The following is a 20264-nucleotide window of genomic DNA, read 5'->3' as shown; positions in this document are numbered from 1 at the left end:
TTCCTTTAATTTCTCTCTTATGTCCATGCAATTACACATTTAAGAATCAGTGACTATTTCCGTCTTTTATGGATGTTGATTTCTGTTTAAAAGGATTTTTAGTTTGGGACTTGAAAATACCACTTCCTGAACTCATCAGGTTAATGCACATCCCACAGTCTCCAGCCTTCTCCAGGGGAAACCTTTTCAGCACTCTGGACAGGTCCATCAAAATTTCTTAGGAGAATGTGGATAGAATACTTCCTACATAACTGCTTTTCTTAAGATAAAAGCTTTCCCTAGTCATTTACACTCTGCTTGACAAAATGTATAATCTAGGTGTTTTCATTGCATCTCCTATATCTCTGCTATCACGTGGCATCATTTGTGCTGTGGGCTATGCTCAAAGAGAAACCAAACTCTTTAATGTTCATTTATTAAAGGGCATGTTGAGATTATTTGGGGGAAGGGGGTGGTATTTGAGTAATCCAAGTACTTGCCCAGTTCTTCACTTTACTCTCGTAGGTAGACACATTCCTCTACTGTCACTTCATAGTACACATTACAGACATGACGACAAACACCAAGGTGAAAACTGAAAAATGCACTCGTAGGTGCTATGTCCAACCAGCACAAAATATACAGACTTTGGGAATATTTGAGTAACCACATACAATTTTCAGATTTTACTATGATTATTGACATTGTTCTGTTTTCTAATGCAATAATTTATCTCATTAAACATGCTTACTTTTATGACTAAAGGATTTTAATAATTCTAATTTTCTTATTTTTCTTCAAAACACATTGAAGATTTTATAGAAGTCTTATTATATTGTATTATGGCATTATTAGAGCATTTTAGATTAAAAAACTAAATTAAATGCCAATAAAGGGTAGGCAAAATTACAGGTAGAAATACGAGATAAAGTTAATCATGAAAAATATTGTACTTATTTGTACACCATTTTCTCCCAGGCTTTCTATCCTCCTGGAATGAAGAAAGAGACACATTCAACTATTCCTCCTTATACTTTTTCTGTACTATTTTGGTAGATAGAGTGTAATCTTCATAAAATAGTGAAGGTAACCTTTTCATATATGTTGATATATGCTGAAGCTAATCAGTTCGTTTGGAGTTTAGATATACTGAATGTGTATTACTACAAAGCAGGAACATTCTACAAATTTAGAAACGTGTTATTTTTAATATTCAGAGAAATATTAATTCTAGTGCTGAGGCATCATTTAGTCATCATTTTCGTTAATGAGTGGAGCATAGGAGAACATAAGAAGATAGGAGCATCAAAATAAATAGTTTTTAGTTTATGATGTACTTGTATAACCCCAGAAAAGAAAATTTGAATTTTGATTTTGAATTTTCGGCTATCTGTAAATGAGATATCTTCTTGATATTCCTTTATCTCAGATGGTTAAAACATCGTTCAAAAAAACATTATGCCATAGGCTTACTTTTATTTCCTTTAAGTTCATGGAGAGGGGAAAAAAAAATCTAGATTTTACCAGTTCTAATCTTGTTTGAATTATTTGTACCTTTGGTGAGAAGGGGATCCAAGTAGGTGGCAGGTACCATTTATTGAACACATCAGGCACCATGCCAGGCACTGGGTATGTTATTTAGTCCTCATACCAATCATACAAGGCAATACTTGTTCTCACTTTTCTGTTGCTAAAACTGAGTTGTTGCTTTTTTTCTTCCACTGTCACATAACAAGATAATGGGGGAAAAAAAATATATATATATATACACATCTGATTTGTTTGGAACTCAAACTTACCCTTTTTCCATTATGTAGGTAACTTTAATCTATGGTGTGTCTAAACATCATGGAATTGTTTCATTGTGGTTTCCAGGGAGTTGTGGTGTGGCTGGGAGACTCTTGCACAAGATTGCCTGATTTTGAATCTCAGTTTTGTGGCCTACTAGCTGTGTGACTGTGGGCAAGTTACTTAACATTGCTCTGCCTCTGTTTCCTCATTTTTAAAATGGAGAACAGTTTGCAGCACCATTAGCCTCATTGAGTGACTATGATGAATTAATTGCACGCATATAAGTAAAGTGCCAGACTCACAGTGAACAGTATAGAAATGGTAGTTATGACTGTTAATCTCATCCAGGCCTTTGAATATCAATTGTTTCCTGGTTTTCCCATGTTATTGAATTTAATCTTCTCAAAAGCCCTATGGTTGGTACATAATTGCTATCTCAAATATCTTCTCTTATCTTAGTCAAACTATTCAGGAAATTTAAAGTAGAGACTTAGATGCAAAAAAAAAAATGTACTTTATGTAGATGTGATTCTGTTGGTCTTGTAAATATATCAGACCTAAAAGTAATTCCCTAATGATTAGTTTCCTCTGGTTATAGGCCACTGACTTTAAACTTTTGAGCACAAATGTTCTGAGGAAAATTAAAAGCTCATAATCATAATAGCACTTGTGGGCACTGCAGTAATAATGCAGCCTATTTACATTCATAATATTTTGCAGAGGAATAATTGAAAAATATTTTTTAAAAATCAATTTGCCTTAATATACAATAATATAGTAGAATGCTTTAAAGACCCAGAAGAAAGGGAAATAATATAATGTTACATTACTTTTTTAAAAATAAAAATGAGATTTTGAAAAATCAATGTATAAATTACTATGTAAAGTTATCATTCTTTTTCTTTTTAAAATTATAATGAACTGTGTATTTCATATTAAAAATAGCCTTTGAAATGGTGAAGTATATCATAGGATACTCTTCTCACATTCAATTATTGTAATTTGTGGATACTCGGAACTATGCTTATTTAATGTAAGGCAATATCATTCTTGACTCTCACGGTTTAATCTGTATTTCTCAAAATGAAATTGCAAGCTTCAAAACAATATAATGCAGCTAGAAACCAGTAACAAAGTAAAAAAAGAATAAGGCAAGCCTATTTCAAATTACTCTCTCTAGAATTATTTGGAAGTTTCAGGAAAAGGCTTTGTGGGACTGACATATCTGCATGATTAGCTCTTAGTTGTGTTCTTTCTTAATGATTATGTAGACCTTGCTAGGAAGAGTTTCATGTAAATCAGCAGTTTTCAACTGGGGGTGATTTTGACCTGCCAGGGACATTTGACAGTGTCTGGGGATATTTTTATTTATCACAACTGGAGAGGGTGCATACTATTAGCATCTGGAGACCAGAGATGCTGCTAAACATCCTACAATGCACAGGATGGCATCCCCGCATAGCGAAGAATTGTCTAGTGTAAAATGTCAACAGTGCTAAGGTTGAGACACCCCGATCTAAGTGATTCCAGGAAACAGAGTTACCTATATTTATTTGTTTTGTTTGTATGGCTTCCAAATGTAGCTGACTGGCATTACATAAGGATTTAATGGAAAGCAGAGTCTCCAGAATGTTTTGCAATCAATGCATAGGGTTTAACCAACCTATTTCATCTGATGGGAGACATTACCATCTGATTATGTTGAGTGTGGGCTTTGGAGCCGGAGAGAGTTGGATTCACATCCTGACTCTGCTGTTTATTATAGGAATGAGAATTCTGGCAAGATTCTTCACCTCTAACCCTCAGTTTCTAGAGATATTTAATATAGGTAGTAATCATACCTACTTCACAGGGTCATTGTGAAACTTACATTAAATAATGCTTATACATTATTTAACACAAAGTAGCACTCAATAAATATTAGCTGTTAATAAGTTACTAGAGATAGAGTTAGAAATACAAAGCCACATTTTCAAGCACCTGATGATAGGTAATATAATACGTACAATAATGTTTTACAGTCTTTCGAGGTATGCCATAAATAACAAGAAAGCAGCTGAAGGCTGCAAAATGGGTAGAAGCCTAGAATCCCTACTTGATAATTAAATTGAGACTAGTTAACAGTGGATTACATCATTTTTATTGCTTTGCTGTGGAAGGCTGTTTCAGGCCTTCATGGACTACTAAGCCAGTTGTTTAAATGGTTTATAATGATTTAGTGAGCATTATTCTACTGCCAGAACCTTTTAATTAGTGCATAAAATTGCAGATTTCACTTTTGTACAATATTATTTTATGGCTTATCTTTTCTTTGGTTTGAGGGAGTTTCGATTAAAATATGGCATTTTTTTGTCCTAAACTAAACAGAGAGGGTGCTGAATTTTCTTGTTTACAAGGTCACACATGTGTGCTTGAGATAGCTACAGCAATGGAGCTTTCCTCAGACTATAAAGCTCTCAGTATCATTATACCTCAGAATGCCTCTTATCTATGGGATGCACTTGTTTTCAGGAAAATATATCAAAGGCATCCGTGGCATATGCGGTATTGACACCCCTGACTCTTTGTGATGAAGCTATAGCACAGGCAGAAGGAATCATTTTAGTGTTAATGTCCTGAGCTGTGTGATTTGCTTGCGTGGGGATTAAGTTATATAAGACACATCTGTGCCAAAAGATGGTCAGTATTTGAGAAGATTGTTGAAAATAAAAGACAAAGTGAGCTATGAATCTGATTACATATAAGTTGCCATTTATGGCAAATTCTATCCACTAATATTTCTTTTTCATATTCATTTAGGATACAATATGAGACTGTATGATTATCTGAGACAAAATACTTTTATGCATATTAATATATGTCTATTGTTTTCTATAATGGGGTAGTGATTAATTTTATTATGTTATGAACCCAGAAATATAATATTGAATAAAGACCAGTTCTTCTGAAAATGGGACCCTGAACTATTTGCACTATTTATATAAATTCTCATAATTTACCACTTTTGATTGAATTAAATGTCTCTATATTATTAGATTGTAGATCTATAACATTTTGAAAGCTTTTAAAATCATTGTGTTAGTTAACTCTTCCCTGTTATCTATATAGCAAGAACCTGATTTTTTTTTTTTGCTACCAAACTATAATCCATACCACTTCAGAGTTATAACCTAAAGCAAATAATTTATTCTCTTAGAGACATTATTTCCTGATATATGAAATGAGGATAATCAGATTGTCTTAGCAGTAATTTTATTTTAGGTTGAACTGAGATAAATAATGGAAAAAGACTGTACACTGAAAACAAAGTAATATGATTTTATTATTTCCCCTCCTTTTTTTCCACCAAACTCTTGCTAAATGTATGAATGAACCTTGTGGTGAGATAGCTAAGGAGAAGTGACCTCACCCATGAACTTGTATAGAAGCAGGAGAGAGCAGGTCCTCATAGAAAGAACATTGTATGGTCCCCGGAATAGATGAAGTTAAGAAGAAAGGACTGAGAGTGAAGTTAAAGCCGCCTTTTAAAATGTAAATTGATAGATTGTAAAATGTGAAAACATTTATGTCAGCAATATTGTGCTTTTGTCCTATAGAAAACTTTCAAAAGTAAGTAAAGTGCAGCATTGTTTATGACAGTAGGAAAATCTATAAACAATCTAAATATCTAACAATAGGGGATAATTAAATTAATTTTGGTACACTCATGTAATTGAATACTATGCAACTGTTAAAAAGAAATAGATGTTCTAAGTATGAATCTTAGCCTGCTACTCAATTGCTTTGAAATCTTAGCCAAACCATTCTCTCTCTCTCAGCCTCAGATCATCTGTAAAATATGCATAAAATTATTTATCTTATTTTTTTATGACAATTAAATGACAGTTTATGTGAAACACTAAGCATAGTGCCTAGCACATGGTAAGCTCTCAGCATATTTTAATTATTGTTATCATAGTTCCAATCATGGGAACTATGGGAAAGATATTTATAATACATGATCTAGAGAAGAATAAAAATATATTATGATATAGATTTCATACTAACATTCTATTTAAATAAAAAAATCTATGTATAAAAGATTATATGCTTAGGGCGGGCCCCATGGCTTAGCGGTTAAGTGCGCGCGCTCCGCTACTGGCGGCCCGGGTTCGGATCCTGGGTGCGCACCGACGCATCGCTTCTCCGGCCATGCTGAGGCTGCGTCCCATGTACAGCAACTAGAAGGATGTGCAGCTATGACATACAACTATCTACTGGGGCTTTGGGGAAAAAAAGGAGGAGGATTGGCAATAGATGTCAGCTCAGAGCCGGTCTTCCTCAGCAAAAAAAAGAGGAGGATTAGCACAGATGTTAGCTCAGGGCTGATCTTCATCACACACACAAAATACATGCTTAGAAAATTATGGAAGAGCAGACACCAAGTTGTAGAATGTGATCAAACCTGGGTTTTAAGATGACACTTTGCTGGGTTCTGGTCCCAGGCCTGCTAAAAATCATTTCATCTCCATGGGTCTCAGTTAAACTGAATCATCGACAGGGCTCTCTAGTTCTATGATGCTATTTTCCTTTATGTTGAAAAGCCGTGGCGAACACTGAAGGTTTCTCCCTGCTTCTTTGTCAGTCCCTGCTTCTCTTGTTGAGGTCCTCTATTGCCCGGACCCATTGAACAGAAGGAGTTTCATTATCCATTTTTCAATTTTCCAGGGTAGGGCAGGGGGTACTATCTTGGAACTGCAATCGGGTGGTTGACCAGAAAGCCAAGTGGAGGCACTACACTTTAGTTATTTGTTCATTCAGCAGGATTTATTGAACCTCTGTTTTGTGCAAGGATTATACCAGATGATGTGTATGGCACAGATTTAACCTTTAAGAGGTTTGAAGTCTCTTGGAAGACAAAATGTGTATAAACAACCACAATACTAGCTCAGTAATAAATATCATAATAAAAAGTGTGGATAAAAACACCATGTGAGTTCAGAGAACAGAGCAAACACTGCAGGGTGAGGGATCTGGGAAGATTTTGTAAAGAGACTATTTAAAAATATTATCTCATTCAATCCTTATTAAAATTCTTTGAGATAGGTACTATTCTCATTCTAATTAGGCTCAGAGAGGCTAAGTGACCAAAGGCACACAGCCAACAAATGGCAGTGCCAGGATTCAAACCCAGGTCTGCTTGACTCCTAAGCCCATGCTGTTAAAAACTCTGCCATGAAGGCCACTGAAACAAGAGCATATCAGATATGAGAAGCATCATGAACAAAAGCATTGGGGCAAAGGGGTGTCTACCTGGAGGAGACACAAATTTACCTTGAATAGCAGACTCCCAAGGAAGGGCAGATTGAGGGGAGATAAGGCCACAAGGAAGACTGGGGCAGAAATTTAGATGGCAGATCCCTCAATCCCAAACTTTAAAAAATATCACAAATAATAAATATATTTTGATAGTAAATGTTGAAATTTAGAAAACAGAAATGACAAAAAGAAATAAAAAATTACGCTTATTCCTACCACCCAGAGAACATCCTATTAATGTCACTGTGCACGTTTCCAGAATTTGTGTATGCATATACACACACTCATAATATTTATTGTGAAAATGCAACCATGTCTGTTTTTTATTTTTGCTTAATATAACATGAATACTTCACATTTCATCTTCCCACCCCCCCCCCCACACACACACATACTTCACAAGAAAAAGTTTCTGTTCAAAAAAATTTTCAGTCTCTTTTGCCAGTTTCTCCTTCTCTCTGGGAATTTAATCATTGGAATTTCCTGGGGCTTAGTCTCAGAACTATTTTCTATTTCCACTTCCTAGGTGATTTTGTCCAGTTTCTGGTTTACAAAGAACATGTGTATGCTGATGCCTTCCACATTTCTATCTCCTATGCATACCTCTCTCCAAAAATTCAGCCTCTTACATCCAGCTGCTTGTTCAATATCTCATCTTGAATTTCTAATAAGTATCTAAAATTTGATATCTCAAAACTGAATTTCTCTTTTCTCTACCCAAATCTGCTCCTCCGCAGTTTTCTCCATATCAGTCAATATTGCATTATGTTTTATTTGCTTAGGCTGAAAACCTTAGTGTCCTCATTGATTCTTCTCTGTTCTTCACATCCCAAGTCAGATCTGACAACAAACTCTTTCACTCTCTCTTCAAGATATATTCAGAACCCAACAGTGCTCACCATCTATACTAGCATCTCCCTGATCCAAGCCGCTGTCATCTCTCCCACCTGAATTATTGCAATAGTTTCCTAATTGCTCTCTTGGTTCTGCCTTTGTGCACTTATTCTTGTTAAAATGTTGATCAATGTGTACCCCCCCTCTGTTGAAAACTCTTCCAGAAAATCATTTTCACGCAATGTTAAAGCCAATGTCTTTCAAGGTCCAAAAAGACTCAACATCATCATATCTCTCAGACCTTACTTCTTTCTCTCCTCGTGTTTACTTCAGTGCAGTCACACTAGCCTCCTTGCTGTTCCTCAACACACTAAGCATAAATCTGCCTCAGGGACTTGGCATTTGATTTTACCTTTAACTGGAATGTTCTTTCCCTAAATATTTGCATGACTGATTCCTTTACTTTTTTTTTTTTTTGTGAGGAAGGTCAGCCCTGAGCTAACATCCACGCCAATCCTCCTCTTTTTGCTGAGGAAGACCGGCCCTGAGCTAACATCTATTGACAATCCTCCTCCTTTTTTTTTCCGCTTTTCTCCCCAAAGCCCCAGTAGATAGTTGTATGTCATAGTTGCACATCCTTCTACTTGCTGTATGTGGGACGCCACCTCAGCATGACCAGACAAGCGGTGTGTGGGTGCGCGCCCAGGATCCGAACCCGGGCTGCCAGTAGGGAAGCGTGCGCACTTAACCGCTAAGCCATGGGGCTGGCCCCTCCTTTACTTCTTTTACGTATTTTCTTAAATTTCACTTTTACAGTTTATACTTCTTTAGCTGCACTATTAAAAATTTCCCACATGGGCCGACCCTGTGGCTTGGTGGTTAAGTGCGCGCGCTGCGATGCTGGTGGCCCGGGTTCGGATCCCGGGTGCGCATCGAGGCACCGCTTCTCCGTTCATCCTGAGGCCGAGTCCCACATACAGCAACTAGAAGGATGTGCAGCTATGACATACAACTATCCACTGGGGCTTTGGGGGGAAAAAATAAAATAAATAATAAAATCTTTAAAAAAAAAAAATCTTTAAAAATTTCCCACAAATCTGACACTTTCTATCTTCCTTCTCTGCTTTATGTTTCTCTTTAACTTTTATTACTGTGTAGTATACAATATTTTACTTCCTTATGTTCTTTATTGTCTGACAACCCCCCTTAGATTATAGGCTCTATGGGTGTGAATTTATGTCTGTTTTGTCCATGATGGAATCCCCAATGCTTAGAAGAGTGCTTGCTTCACAACAGTTATTCAGTAAACACTTAGTTGACAAATGAGTGATGTGGATACAGCTCGTGTATACCCTACTGGTCTATTTGGAATTTATACTATATTAATATATTAAGTTCTTATATTTTGGGACCAATGGGATAACTTGTTTCACCTTATAATAAGATGAGTTGTAGCACGATTCTGTCAAATTTCTAAGTTATAATTTTATTTCAAAATATGCTTCCCAGGTATCTGAGCTTCACAGCTAATATCAATAAAATATAGCCATTGTATGTATCTAAGGCAGATTATGAAGAAGTCTGTAGTTTATAATATGGCAGACCATAATCTAGTGGGAGATTCCAGAGCATTATAAATACACTTGTACTAGATAATCAAACACATTTGTACCTTCAATGTGCTGAATCATCTGTTTTCCTGGAATGTTCTTCACCCTCTAGTTTGCAAAGCAACTCCTATAAGATTCTATATCCCTGGGAAGTTCAAACTGTGTTTAGGTGGCCCTTCTCGTTTTTCATGGGCTTTAGAAATATCTCTCTTTGTAGGAAGGGGTGGTGAGGCAGCAAAGGATAATGAAAAGAGTATGTTATGGAGTCACTGGGCATAGACATGTATTCTAGCTCCATCACTTTCTAAGTGATTGGCTAGTTTTTAACTCATCAAATACTATTACATCGTTTGTAAAATAACAGACACAGACACAAAATGCACATAGAATATATCTATGATATATTATGGTAACGGGATGTATTTTTTCTCTGCGACGTGAAAGCCTTGTGTGTGTCCATAAATATAAAGTGCCTAGGACATTCTCTTTTGGCTTCTCTGATATCACATGTTCTTATTTTCTCTTTGCTTTCTGGCTTGCCTCTGTCTCCTTAGCTGGCTTTTCCACAACCTGACCTCTCTGTTGGGCTTACTTCTCAGCTCCACCTTTTCTTTATTCATACTTGCTCTCCAGGAGAGTGTATTCATTCCAAAGATTTTATATATTGGTGACCCTCAATTTACATGTCTAACCCAAAACGCTCCTCTAGGTCCAGGCTTACATATCCACCTTCCTGATTGACATCTTTACCTGGATGCTTCAAAAGCATCTCAACTTTAACATGTTCAAAAGAAAATCCTTAAGTTTTCCTCTGCCCCTCATCTGTTTTTGTATAAGTCTATCCCACTTCTTTTAATGGTACCAAAATACACTAGTTTTTCAGACTCGAAACCTGGGAGTAGACCCAGATTCCTCTGTACATTACTACCCACATCCAGTCCATCAGTAAGTCCAGTTGATTCTACTTACAAAATATATCTGATTGTGTCTACTTCTCTCCATATCTGCTTTCACCAGTCATAGCCAAGCCTCTATCATTCCTTACCTAGATTATTATGTGTCTCCTAATCAGATTTCTCCAGCCCATTAACTAGAACAATGAGCAGCTACAACAATCTTTTCTAAGATTGGATTGTGCCAATCATTTCTTTACATCTCCTCAATGGCTTTCTGTTGCACTCAACATCCAAATTCCTTTTAAGAACCTACAAGATCCTACATGGTCTGGCCCTTTTTATCTTTCCAACCTCATCTTGTACCATGATCCCTCCCATTTTTATGCTTTAATCACGCTTTTCACATGACTGACTTCTTTTCATTCTTCATTTTATTTTTCTTTGCATTCATCAAATTCCAGCTAAGGTCACCTTTTAGAGTACTGATCTGCAAGCCCCATCAATATAGGAAACATGTATACCCTGTTCACTCTTGAATATTTAATTCCCAGCAGAGAGTCGTAGTGTAGGCTGCCATAAATATTTGTTAAATAAGTTAATGAGTAAATGCCTGGTGCATGATGGGTGCTCAATGAAAGGTAATGATGGTAACTATCAATGTACGTTATTGCACTTCTTTGTTACATTAGTCTTTCCACTCAATAGTTAATAGATATTTGTTGAATGAGTTAAATAATTAATTTAACCTATCATAGGAAGACAATCTTTCGGTGTTATAATATGTATACTATGTCTCCATATATAGGGCTTGCCTAAAATTAACTAATAAAATGCATGGGATTGATATTTTAGTTTTATCAGATGGTGGGCTACTTGTAGTCTCTCATATTGCTTTGATGCCCTTACGTAATAAAAATGAGTCCTGTTTTGTTATTGAGTTTGCTCACAACATTCTGGATCTAATGAGAAATTGTGATTCCTTTTCATTTAGATTTTTCTTTTTCTCTGCCATAGAATTCACATGATCCTGAGAATAAGCACTGGCCCCCAGGTCCTTGGTTTAAGCAAAGTGAAGGGAAAGCCTGAGAATAGTCAGATAGTTTCCCAATGAGAAAATTAATATCAGTCTTTGTTCCCTTTCCCCTTGTCTACAATGCCAAATTCCATACCAAAACTGATTTTTTCCCCTAAATATTGCCAAATATCTAGTTATTCTGGAACACCTAGTTATTTGATGAGGTGTTTTATTTTCGTGTTTGGCACTATACTGAGGCAGCCTTTCTCTGTTGCCATAGGAAACAGTGGAAGGAAATGGTGAAAATGAGAATGAGAGTGATTAGATGTGATTCAGGTTATATGCATTTTGTGTCTGGACTAGAATTTCTGCAGATCTGATGAGTTTTGAAAACCATTAGTATTCTTGAAGAAGCATCATAATTGCATAAATTCCTCAAGAAATATCACCTGTCTTTGAAAGGTGGTGTTTAGGGAGTTAGTCATTTTAGAACAATTTGAGATCCTTGGCTGGCAGAGATGATAACACACAAAATAAGTCTCTTATACACTCCTTTAAATAATCCAAATCACTAAGTTGTCAGTACCCTTTTACAAATGATGCTAGAATTTGCTGTAGGCAACTTGGGACAAAATTTCCTTCTTCCCAGGAGTTTAAGCTGAAATAGATGACTATAGTCATAGCTCTACTGAGTTTCTACTTGGAAGGGTAGTTCCAAACATGCATCCTTCCAGCCTTTTGAGTCTTGATAATGTGGAAAATTTTCCTGGATCAGGGATAGAGGACTGATTACTGTGAATTTTATTATAAGACTCTGTAATTGCTTTGAAGACTCTGGAGGACCGAGTGGGTTGCCAGAGAATCTTCTGTCCTCACCACCTAGCCACAGAATGCCCTTGGAAATTTAATAACAGAAAAGATTATGTCTTGAATATTTATAGCCCTATTCAATATACAAAATATTTGCATAGTTGATATCTTATTTTGATTCCCATAAGGGTAGCCTAGCACATATTATCCCCTTTTTTTTAGGTGACGAAATTCTGGTACTGAGAGGTTAAACAATTTACTAATACTTCTTGATAGCAGAACTGGAATTTGAACCTGAATATTCTTTTCTCCAAAAATTGGTGCTCATTTCACCATGCCTATGTATTTGGGGGGCATTTTACTTTGTAATCTCTCAACCCTCTTCCTTCTCTCCTACAGTTCGTTTAACTTGGAAATATCCACCTGACCTCATTTGTCTTTGTCCTGTCTTATATGGAAACTAGACATAATACTTATTTATTGGGAAGATTATTAAACTTGCTTTATATTGCATTTGAAGGGAGGGTGTGTAGGCTTTTTTTAAAAAGTAACTTTGTTTTTATAATTGCATAATTAATGAATGCTCAATGCTGAAAATTTAGAAAGGAACAAAAAGCATTTCTAAAACAAAAAATACCATAACCAAGAGATCACCAACGTTTAATATTTTAAGGTGCATACACCCTGAAGTTTTCTTTTCATGGCATAGTTTTGCTTTTACCATGCTTTCTTTCACCTTCATATGAGAGTATAGTTTGGTCTGCCACATGTAAGACTTGGTTTTGTGTACTCCAGATGAACAAATGAAAAAAATCTTAATCTAAGCAGAGCAGGAACAAGAAGCTGTATCAGCTGCTTCAGCAAATCACTGGATCAGAAAAGAGTCAGACCAAAGAGAGTCAGAAAGATAATTGGATGTAGATAACTTACATCCTCAAAACCCTCTTTTTCTCCACTAGCAATAGACCATTAGAGCTTCCCAAACTAGTTGCACTTATGTTGTTAAATACCCATGCTATTTTTTTTCCAGGTTTTGAAGATCATGACCACATGGATGCATCTAACTATATGGTACCTGGGGACATGTTGGTCCTTTAAAGAGCACATCTAAATTACTGGCTAATTCCTTGGTTTGCCACTCAACGTAGGACATCGTTTGACATAGCTCTATCTATCAGAACTCTCCTAAATTTTCCCCACCATGCTATCTTTATTAGCTTGAACTCCTTTCCTAAAATGGTCCTTCTGTTGATTCTGTCAGTCCTGCTTTTGAAAGAAGATGTCCGTGGGAGTGCACAGTCCAGTGAGAGGAGGGTGGTGGCTCACATGCCAGGTGACATCATTATTGGAGCTCTCTTTTCTGTCCACCATCAGCCCACCGTGGACAAAGTTCATGAGAGGAAGTGTGGGGCAGTTCGTGAACAGTATGGCATTCAGAGAGTGGAGGCCATGCTGCACACCCTGGAAAGAATCAACTCAGACCCCACGCTTTTGCCCAACATCACACTGGGCTGTGAGATAAGGGATTCCTGCTGGCACTCGGCTGTGGCCCTAGAGCAGAGCATTGAGTTCATAAGGGACTCTCTCATTTCTTCAGAAGAAGAAGAAGGTTTGGTGCGCTGTGTGGATGGCTCTTCCTCTTCTTTCCGCTCCAAGAAGCCCATAGTAGGGGTCATTGGGCCTGGCTCCAGTTCTGTGGCCATTCAGGTCCAGAACTTGCTCCAGCTTTTCAACATACCTCAGATTGCTTACTCAGCAACAAGCATGGATCTGAGTGACAAGACTCTGTTCAAGTACTTCATGAGGGTTGTGCCTTCAGATGCCCAGCAGGCACGGGCCATGGTGGACATAGTGAAGAGGTACAACTGGACCTATGTGTCAGCTGTGCACACAGAAGGTAAGTTTCCTTTACATCCATTGAGTATATTATACTATGCACTCAACAGCTTCTCAGTTAAAATTTCAGATTTTAGAAGCTTAAAATATTTTTAATTATTTGGGATCCTTTGAGTTGCCCAGTTATACCCATAACATAAGAAGAGACTAGGTGGAAGATGTCTAGAGAGACATAGATTTAAGCCAATATGAGTGTTTATGTGGCCATCATTTGGCAAAATGGAAATTTTCTTTGGATTATGTACTACATTATTTGTACTTCTGCTATAATGATGGTAGAGATTTTTAAGTTTTCTAGATCTTCATTGAACACCTCATATTTTAAACATTTATTTAAGGTTGCTCCAACTGCCTATCCTTTCTGATAGTTAAAGAGAAGTACACATAAATGCACATGAGGTCTGAAGGCAGCCAGTCTGGCTCAGATATGCTATGATAGAAGATTACTAAACGGTTTAGTCTTACAACTATTTTTCAACAGGAAGTATAGTTAAATCTGAAATGGCAATATGTATGAATTAATTTTATCCTTGTATAGAACATACTCAGGACACGTAAGTTTTAATAATTCAACATTGCTTTGAAATTTATTGTTTCTTTATGCTCAGAGTGTAGTGAGGAAGGCAAACATGACAGGTTTTGTAACAATTAATAATAATAATAGCTCTTTTTATGGTTTATGGTGCTTTTAAAATGCTTTTGTATACATCATTTATTAGTTCTCAACCAAGGCTATTTGGGATAGGTTCAGTTTGACATACAGAGGTTAAGTGACTCAAATGGTGAGACTCACTAGTTACGCAACACTCTTTCCAGGACAACATACTGCATGTACTAAGCACTATAGAAAACCACAGAAGGTACAATATACTTTTTATAGCTCATTGAATCATTGTGAGGATTAGTTGAGACTTTTAAAAATTCTGCAATAATACTATTAATGTGGTCCAAACAAGCCAATCCTGTAAAATGTGGAGTTGAGTTATTGGGAAATTAATGAAATGACCAGAGTGAGCCTACTTCAGAGGTTGGTAACCAATCACCAATTAGATATAGCAAGCTTTTCATTATCAAATGGCATAATATGAATTTTACTGTATGGCCACTTTTATTAATAATATTCAGAGCTGTACAAACATAAAATGGGCTTCTACATTGGATGGAGATTTCTATGCCTCTGGAAATTTTCATGTATAAGTTTATAGTTTACTTACAGAGATGTTGATATACAAAGATTTTGAGCAATGGATAGGTGATTGGACTATGAGAACTGTGAAGTTTTTTCTTTTTTTTTTTTTTTCTGAGGAAGATCAGCCCTGGGCTAAAATCCATGCCAATCCTCCTCTTTTTGCTGAGGAAGACTGGCCCTGAGCTAACATCTATTGCCAGTCCTCCTCCTTTTTCTCCCCAAAGCCCCAGTAGATAGTTGTATGTCGTAGTTGCAGATCCTTCTAGTTGCCGTATGTGGGATGCCGCCTCAGCATAGCCGGATGAGCGGTGCATTGGTGCGCGCCCAGGATCCGAACCCCGGGCCACCAGTAGCAGAGCACGCACACTTAATCGCTAAGGCACGGGGCCGGCCCCCTGAAGTTTTTTCTAATGGTGAAATTTTGTTATGAAACCACTATTTCATTTGATTCTCTTAACAAGCCAGTGATATAGACAATCCAGATATTTTATTTCCATTTTAAAATACAAAAGCTTTAAGAGTTTAAATAATTCATCCAATATATACCTAATAGCCATTTCAGAGCCAGGAGTAGGGCTCATAGTTACTAACTTCTAATTTAGTGTCCTATTATAATTAAACAGAATCCAATAGAAACACACACTGAGGATATATTTAAGCAACGCATCTTTATTATGCACAAATATATGCAAGGCCCTCTGATAGTCCTGTGAATGACAGCCCTATGTTTTATACATCACTACCCTCAATGTGTGTGCAATCTAGCAAAGGAGATGAGGCATGCGTTAATACTTATGTAACCATAATTCAAGATGACACAAAACTACAAATATGCCTCTAAAGTAAATTGAGGGAGAAGAAAATCAAGTCCTGCTCTCTGGTGATGGGAGCCGTGGTGGAAATCGTGGAGAAGGAAATGGAATTTGACAGTTGAATTCTAACAAAAAGAATACTGACGATTTGTGAAAATTAGGAAGGGATAGATTTCCAGCAAAGGGCATGAGGAAATAGGAGAAGGTGAGAAAGTAAAAAATATGTTTGCAAAATGCCAAGCATAAAGTTGTTTTGGTTTGCCTCAAATAAATCATAAATTTCATTAGGGACTTCCCTCTAGCTTCAGAAGAGTAGGGTTTCGTCATTATATGGGAAAAGCCAATCCAAGAGTATGTTCTAAGAGAAACTCATCGCCATGACCATTGGCGATGTAACTAATTTAAACTGTTTTTTATTTTAACCTAAATGTACACCAATAGTGATCTAATAAAATAAATTATGATCCATCCATACGATGTATTATTACATAGCTATTAAAATGAATGAGGCATTCTATAGGTAGTGAGATAATAATAATTATCTCCAAGATAATTTTAAGTAAAAAAGCAAGATGCAGTTCTGTGTATTGATGTGTTATTTGTGTAAAATTGGGTTTATATAATCCATTTTATGAATATTCATAGAATTGCTCTCAGAGAAGAGCAAAACTGATAACAGTTGCTCCTTCTAGGGAGGAGATCTAAGTAGTTAGAGGATATGGTGGAATGGAAGAGACTTACTTTTCATGTATAACTTTTACATGCAATCATTTGAAGTTGTGTATTACAAACATAAACTACCTATGGCAACATAACATTTAAAAGAAAACATTCTATTTGTGGGTAAAAAATAAGCCCATAAAAATCCCATTGCCAAATTCAGGCAAATTTAATTATTTTGCCAAAAATAGGCCACTAAATTTTGCTGCCAAATAACACTGGCAAAATATTTGGATGATACCACTAGGATTCAGGAGAGAACAAACTTTGAGTATAAACATTCAAAGATTAGGAGAAATACTCTTTGGCTTATCATTTTATATGGTTTAGTCAAGAAGTATTTATATTGCTTTGATCTCAAGCAAGTATGTGGATAATGAAGTTATATGGTGTGACATCTTACAATTTATCAGTATAGGAATGGTGCAGTAGGAAGTTTCAAGAGGTAAAACTCACCTCCAGGATGAGAAAAGTGCTTGAGTGTAATGAGATACGGCTCTTCTGGGTAGTAGTAGCTCCCCAAGATGATGCCTGGTTTGCTGTTGCCTGGCCCTTTGGAAAGCGCCTGGGGGATTTTCCATGAAATGACAATGCAAGTTCTTCAGTCTCTTTCTCTGGTGGGATTGGGATGACTTTCTCTAGCCCTAGATCCCTCAGCCCCCGTATCCCAAACTTATTCTTATGTCCTTATAATTATCCTCCTTTGCTCAGTTGATATTCCACTTTCTTGAAGAGCGTGGAAATTTCCAAATGCTTTCATATGAGGCATTGATGTCTATGAAAAGCTGTTGTCCTATTTTCAAGAAAAGCTTTGTCCCTCCAAATTGCCCATTTATTTTATATTTAAACATGGCAGTGCTGTGTCACTCAGTCCTCTTGGCAGCTGTCACGAGATGTTCCTTTGAGAAAGTGTATTCACTTTCACAGAGTGAATTCACAGAGAATTCCTCTGGAGTTCTGTAGTAGGAGACTTGGGTTTCTGCTTCAATGTTCATCTCTTACACTTGCTGTTTCCTTGACTTATTGTTTTGGTGGCTATAGGACTGTGTATTTACTATGGTTTGCTGTATTATACAGAAATTGTGCCTAGGCCTTCTAGGCAAAGAGATTAATAGTATGAAAACAAAAAAGGAAATAAAGAAATAATTTTTATTTAAAGGCAGACCACACTAGCTTTTCAACTGTGTGTAGCAAAGGAACATATAATGACTCAGAAGAGATAATTTTACTCCTTTTAAAGCAGTCAGTCTAGTTGGCACTCTCTCTTCTCTAAGAAAATTTAAGGGGTCCTTTACCTCAGTAATTTTGCAGCCTTGGTATGTGCGCCCATTATGGCATAGAACCAATGGTGCTTGCCTGTTTAGAGGTGTGGAAGAACGATTGCTTTGATGATTTCCTTTGCTTTGTAACTTGTTAGTTCCCTTCCACTCTCGTGCAGCACTAACCTTGTAACTGCTTTGGTCAATAAAATTTGGTGTAAGTGAGGACTTCCTAGTCTGTCTGTCTCAGAATCCTGACATCACCATGTGATGAGAGCACCCAGGTTTTCCAGATGAGGGCATCTTAGAGCACTTGACCCTCAACTATGTGAGGGTACTCAGTGAAGATCAACAGAATTGCCTTTGTGACCCACAGTTAACTGCAATCACATATAGAACCCAGCGGAAACCATAAAATTTACCCAGCTAACCATAAATTTATGAACAATAGTAAATACTCCAAGACAGTTTCAATTATAAGCATATTCATCCCAATGACTTTAAACTCTAATCCTCCCCCCAAATTGGATACTACTACACTGTTTAAACTTCAAAATCAAAACAAATTTATTAACATGAATTAATATTCTTGAGATTTAAATGTGAAAAAAACCCATAATGTATTCTTTCTTAAATGTGAAGTAAGTGCTGTGGGCAAGAAGGAAAATTTAAAGTTCTTCACCCATACTCCTGTAGCTAGAGATTTGATAATTCCCTTGAAGTCTGAATGCTTTAAATAGTCAGATACTTGTATATATTCCATTATTACATGCTGCCCCTTGATGTAGCTCAATTTCCTAGAGAAAAGTCATTTACATTGTATTTTATACACAAAACCGTGTATATTGTGCTTTATGAATGACTTACAGGATTTTCATACTTCATAATTTTTGCTGACTTTAGCTGAAACTCCATTGTACAGCCTTAGGGCCTATCAGAGTGCCAAGCACATAATAGGTGCGCAAAGACTATTTGCTGAATGGATGAATTTGTGTTAGAATAGTACCTAGCTCACTATTTATGAATATATAGCATGTGGATAAATAGCCGGCATTTGTAATTTTTCGCAGTTTTTCTTCTTTATAAAAATGAGGTGCCAAAACGCCTCCCTTGATTAATTGTAAAATGCTATTCACACTCCACTCCCTTTTGTGTTTGCACTAATTCTTGAATTTATTATTTGCATCTGATGATATAGGAATGCCAATTTGTTCTAGCCAAAAAACATGTCAGTGATGCTCTGGGGGAAAAATGTACCAATAAGTTGTACTGGTGATACGACATCATTAAAAACATTTGTCTTCAGGCTAACCTACATGTTACAATGTTATACCACTTTCAGGTTATGTTATGGTTTTCTATCAGTTATTTAAAAATGTGATAACAATCAAGCTTTGGTTGTGATTCATAGTCTATGAGCTTAGGTCAACTTAAAAAGCGGGAGCACACTTTTCCCATCACACCTTTTCTACTAATTGTGATTGTATTGAGATAACAATTTAGTTTGGAAAAATGAAAAATCTCACTATGAGCCCTACTGAGTACTTTTTAAAAAACAGTTGCATTTTGTTTCTCAAGGGGTTGAATAGTGTTGCGAGTTGAGACAGATTTTGAGATGATCGTGATAATAATTCAGACACACGAGCTTTATAGAATGTTAACACCAGAAGGGTTTAGAATCTAACTCCTTTATCTTTACTGTTCAGGAAACAGAGACAGTATGGACAAGTAATTTTGCCTTACTTGTACATAATTGGTTACAGAGTTGTGTCTTGGAACTCAAGATTCCTGTCCAGAATTTTGTTGCCACATCACTGTTGGGGATAATTACTCAAGTTCTTTTTTTTTTTGCTGTTGTATTATTTCTCCATTTCATTGCTTTATTCCTTTCCCCTTCATCTCCATGATGCCAATCTGCTGAACGTTGTAATGCCTATCTGAAATAGTAGCAGGGACCACAAATGAATTCATTTATGTAAAAATTAGCTGTGAGAAATAGCATGACCTCTTTGCTGTTGACCAGTTAGATGAATTCCTTCTTTGCCTGGCTCATATTGAAGGTTTGCAGAAACTTTGAAAGATTTCCCTCTGCTCCACAAGAATTCTAAAAACTTTAGACCCCCAGAAATCTTTGTGATTATGGACTGATTTGATA

The 20264-nt window shown here is 36.5% G+C and overlaps 1 protein-coding gene across 1 annotated transcript in view; it reads left to right on the top strand.

The window, feature by feature from the left end:
• The window catches only part of GRM5 (glutamate metabotropic receptor 5), a 668354-nt gene that overhangs the window by 192440 nt on the left and 455650 nt on the right, over positions 1-20264 (top strand). The window contains exon 4 of the mRNA XM_087433566.1: positions 13264-14130. Coding sequence (XP_087289692.1) covers positions 13470-14130 — 661 coding nt within the window. The 5' untranslated portion in view covers positions 13264-13469. The remainder of the gene's footprint in view (positions 1-13263; positions 14131-20264) is intronic.

This window comes from Ceratotherium simum, chromosome 7 (assembly GCF_057802395.1).
Source record: "Ceratotherium simum simum isolate JZ-2026a chromosome 7, ASM5780239v1, whole genome shotgun sequence".
NCBI lineage: Eukaryota > Metazoa > Chordata > Mammalia > Perissodactyla > Rhinocerotidae > Ceratotherium > Ceratotherium simum.
The sequence above is the reverse complement of the archived record's forward strand: the minus strand, read 5'-3'. Positions and strand labels throughout refer to the sequence as shown.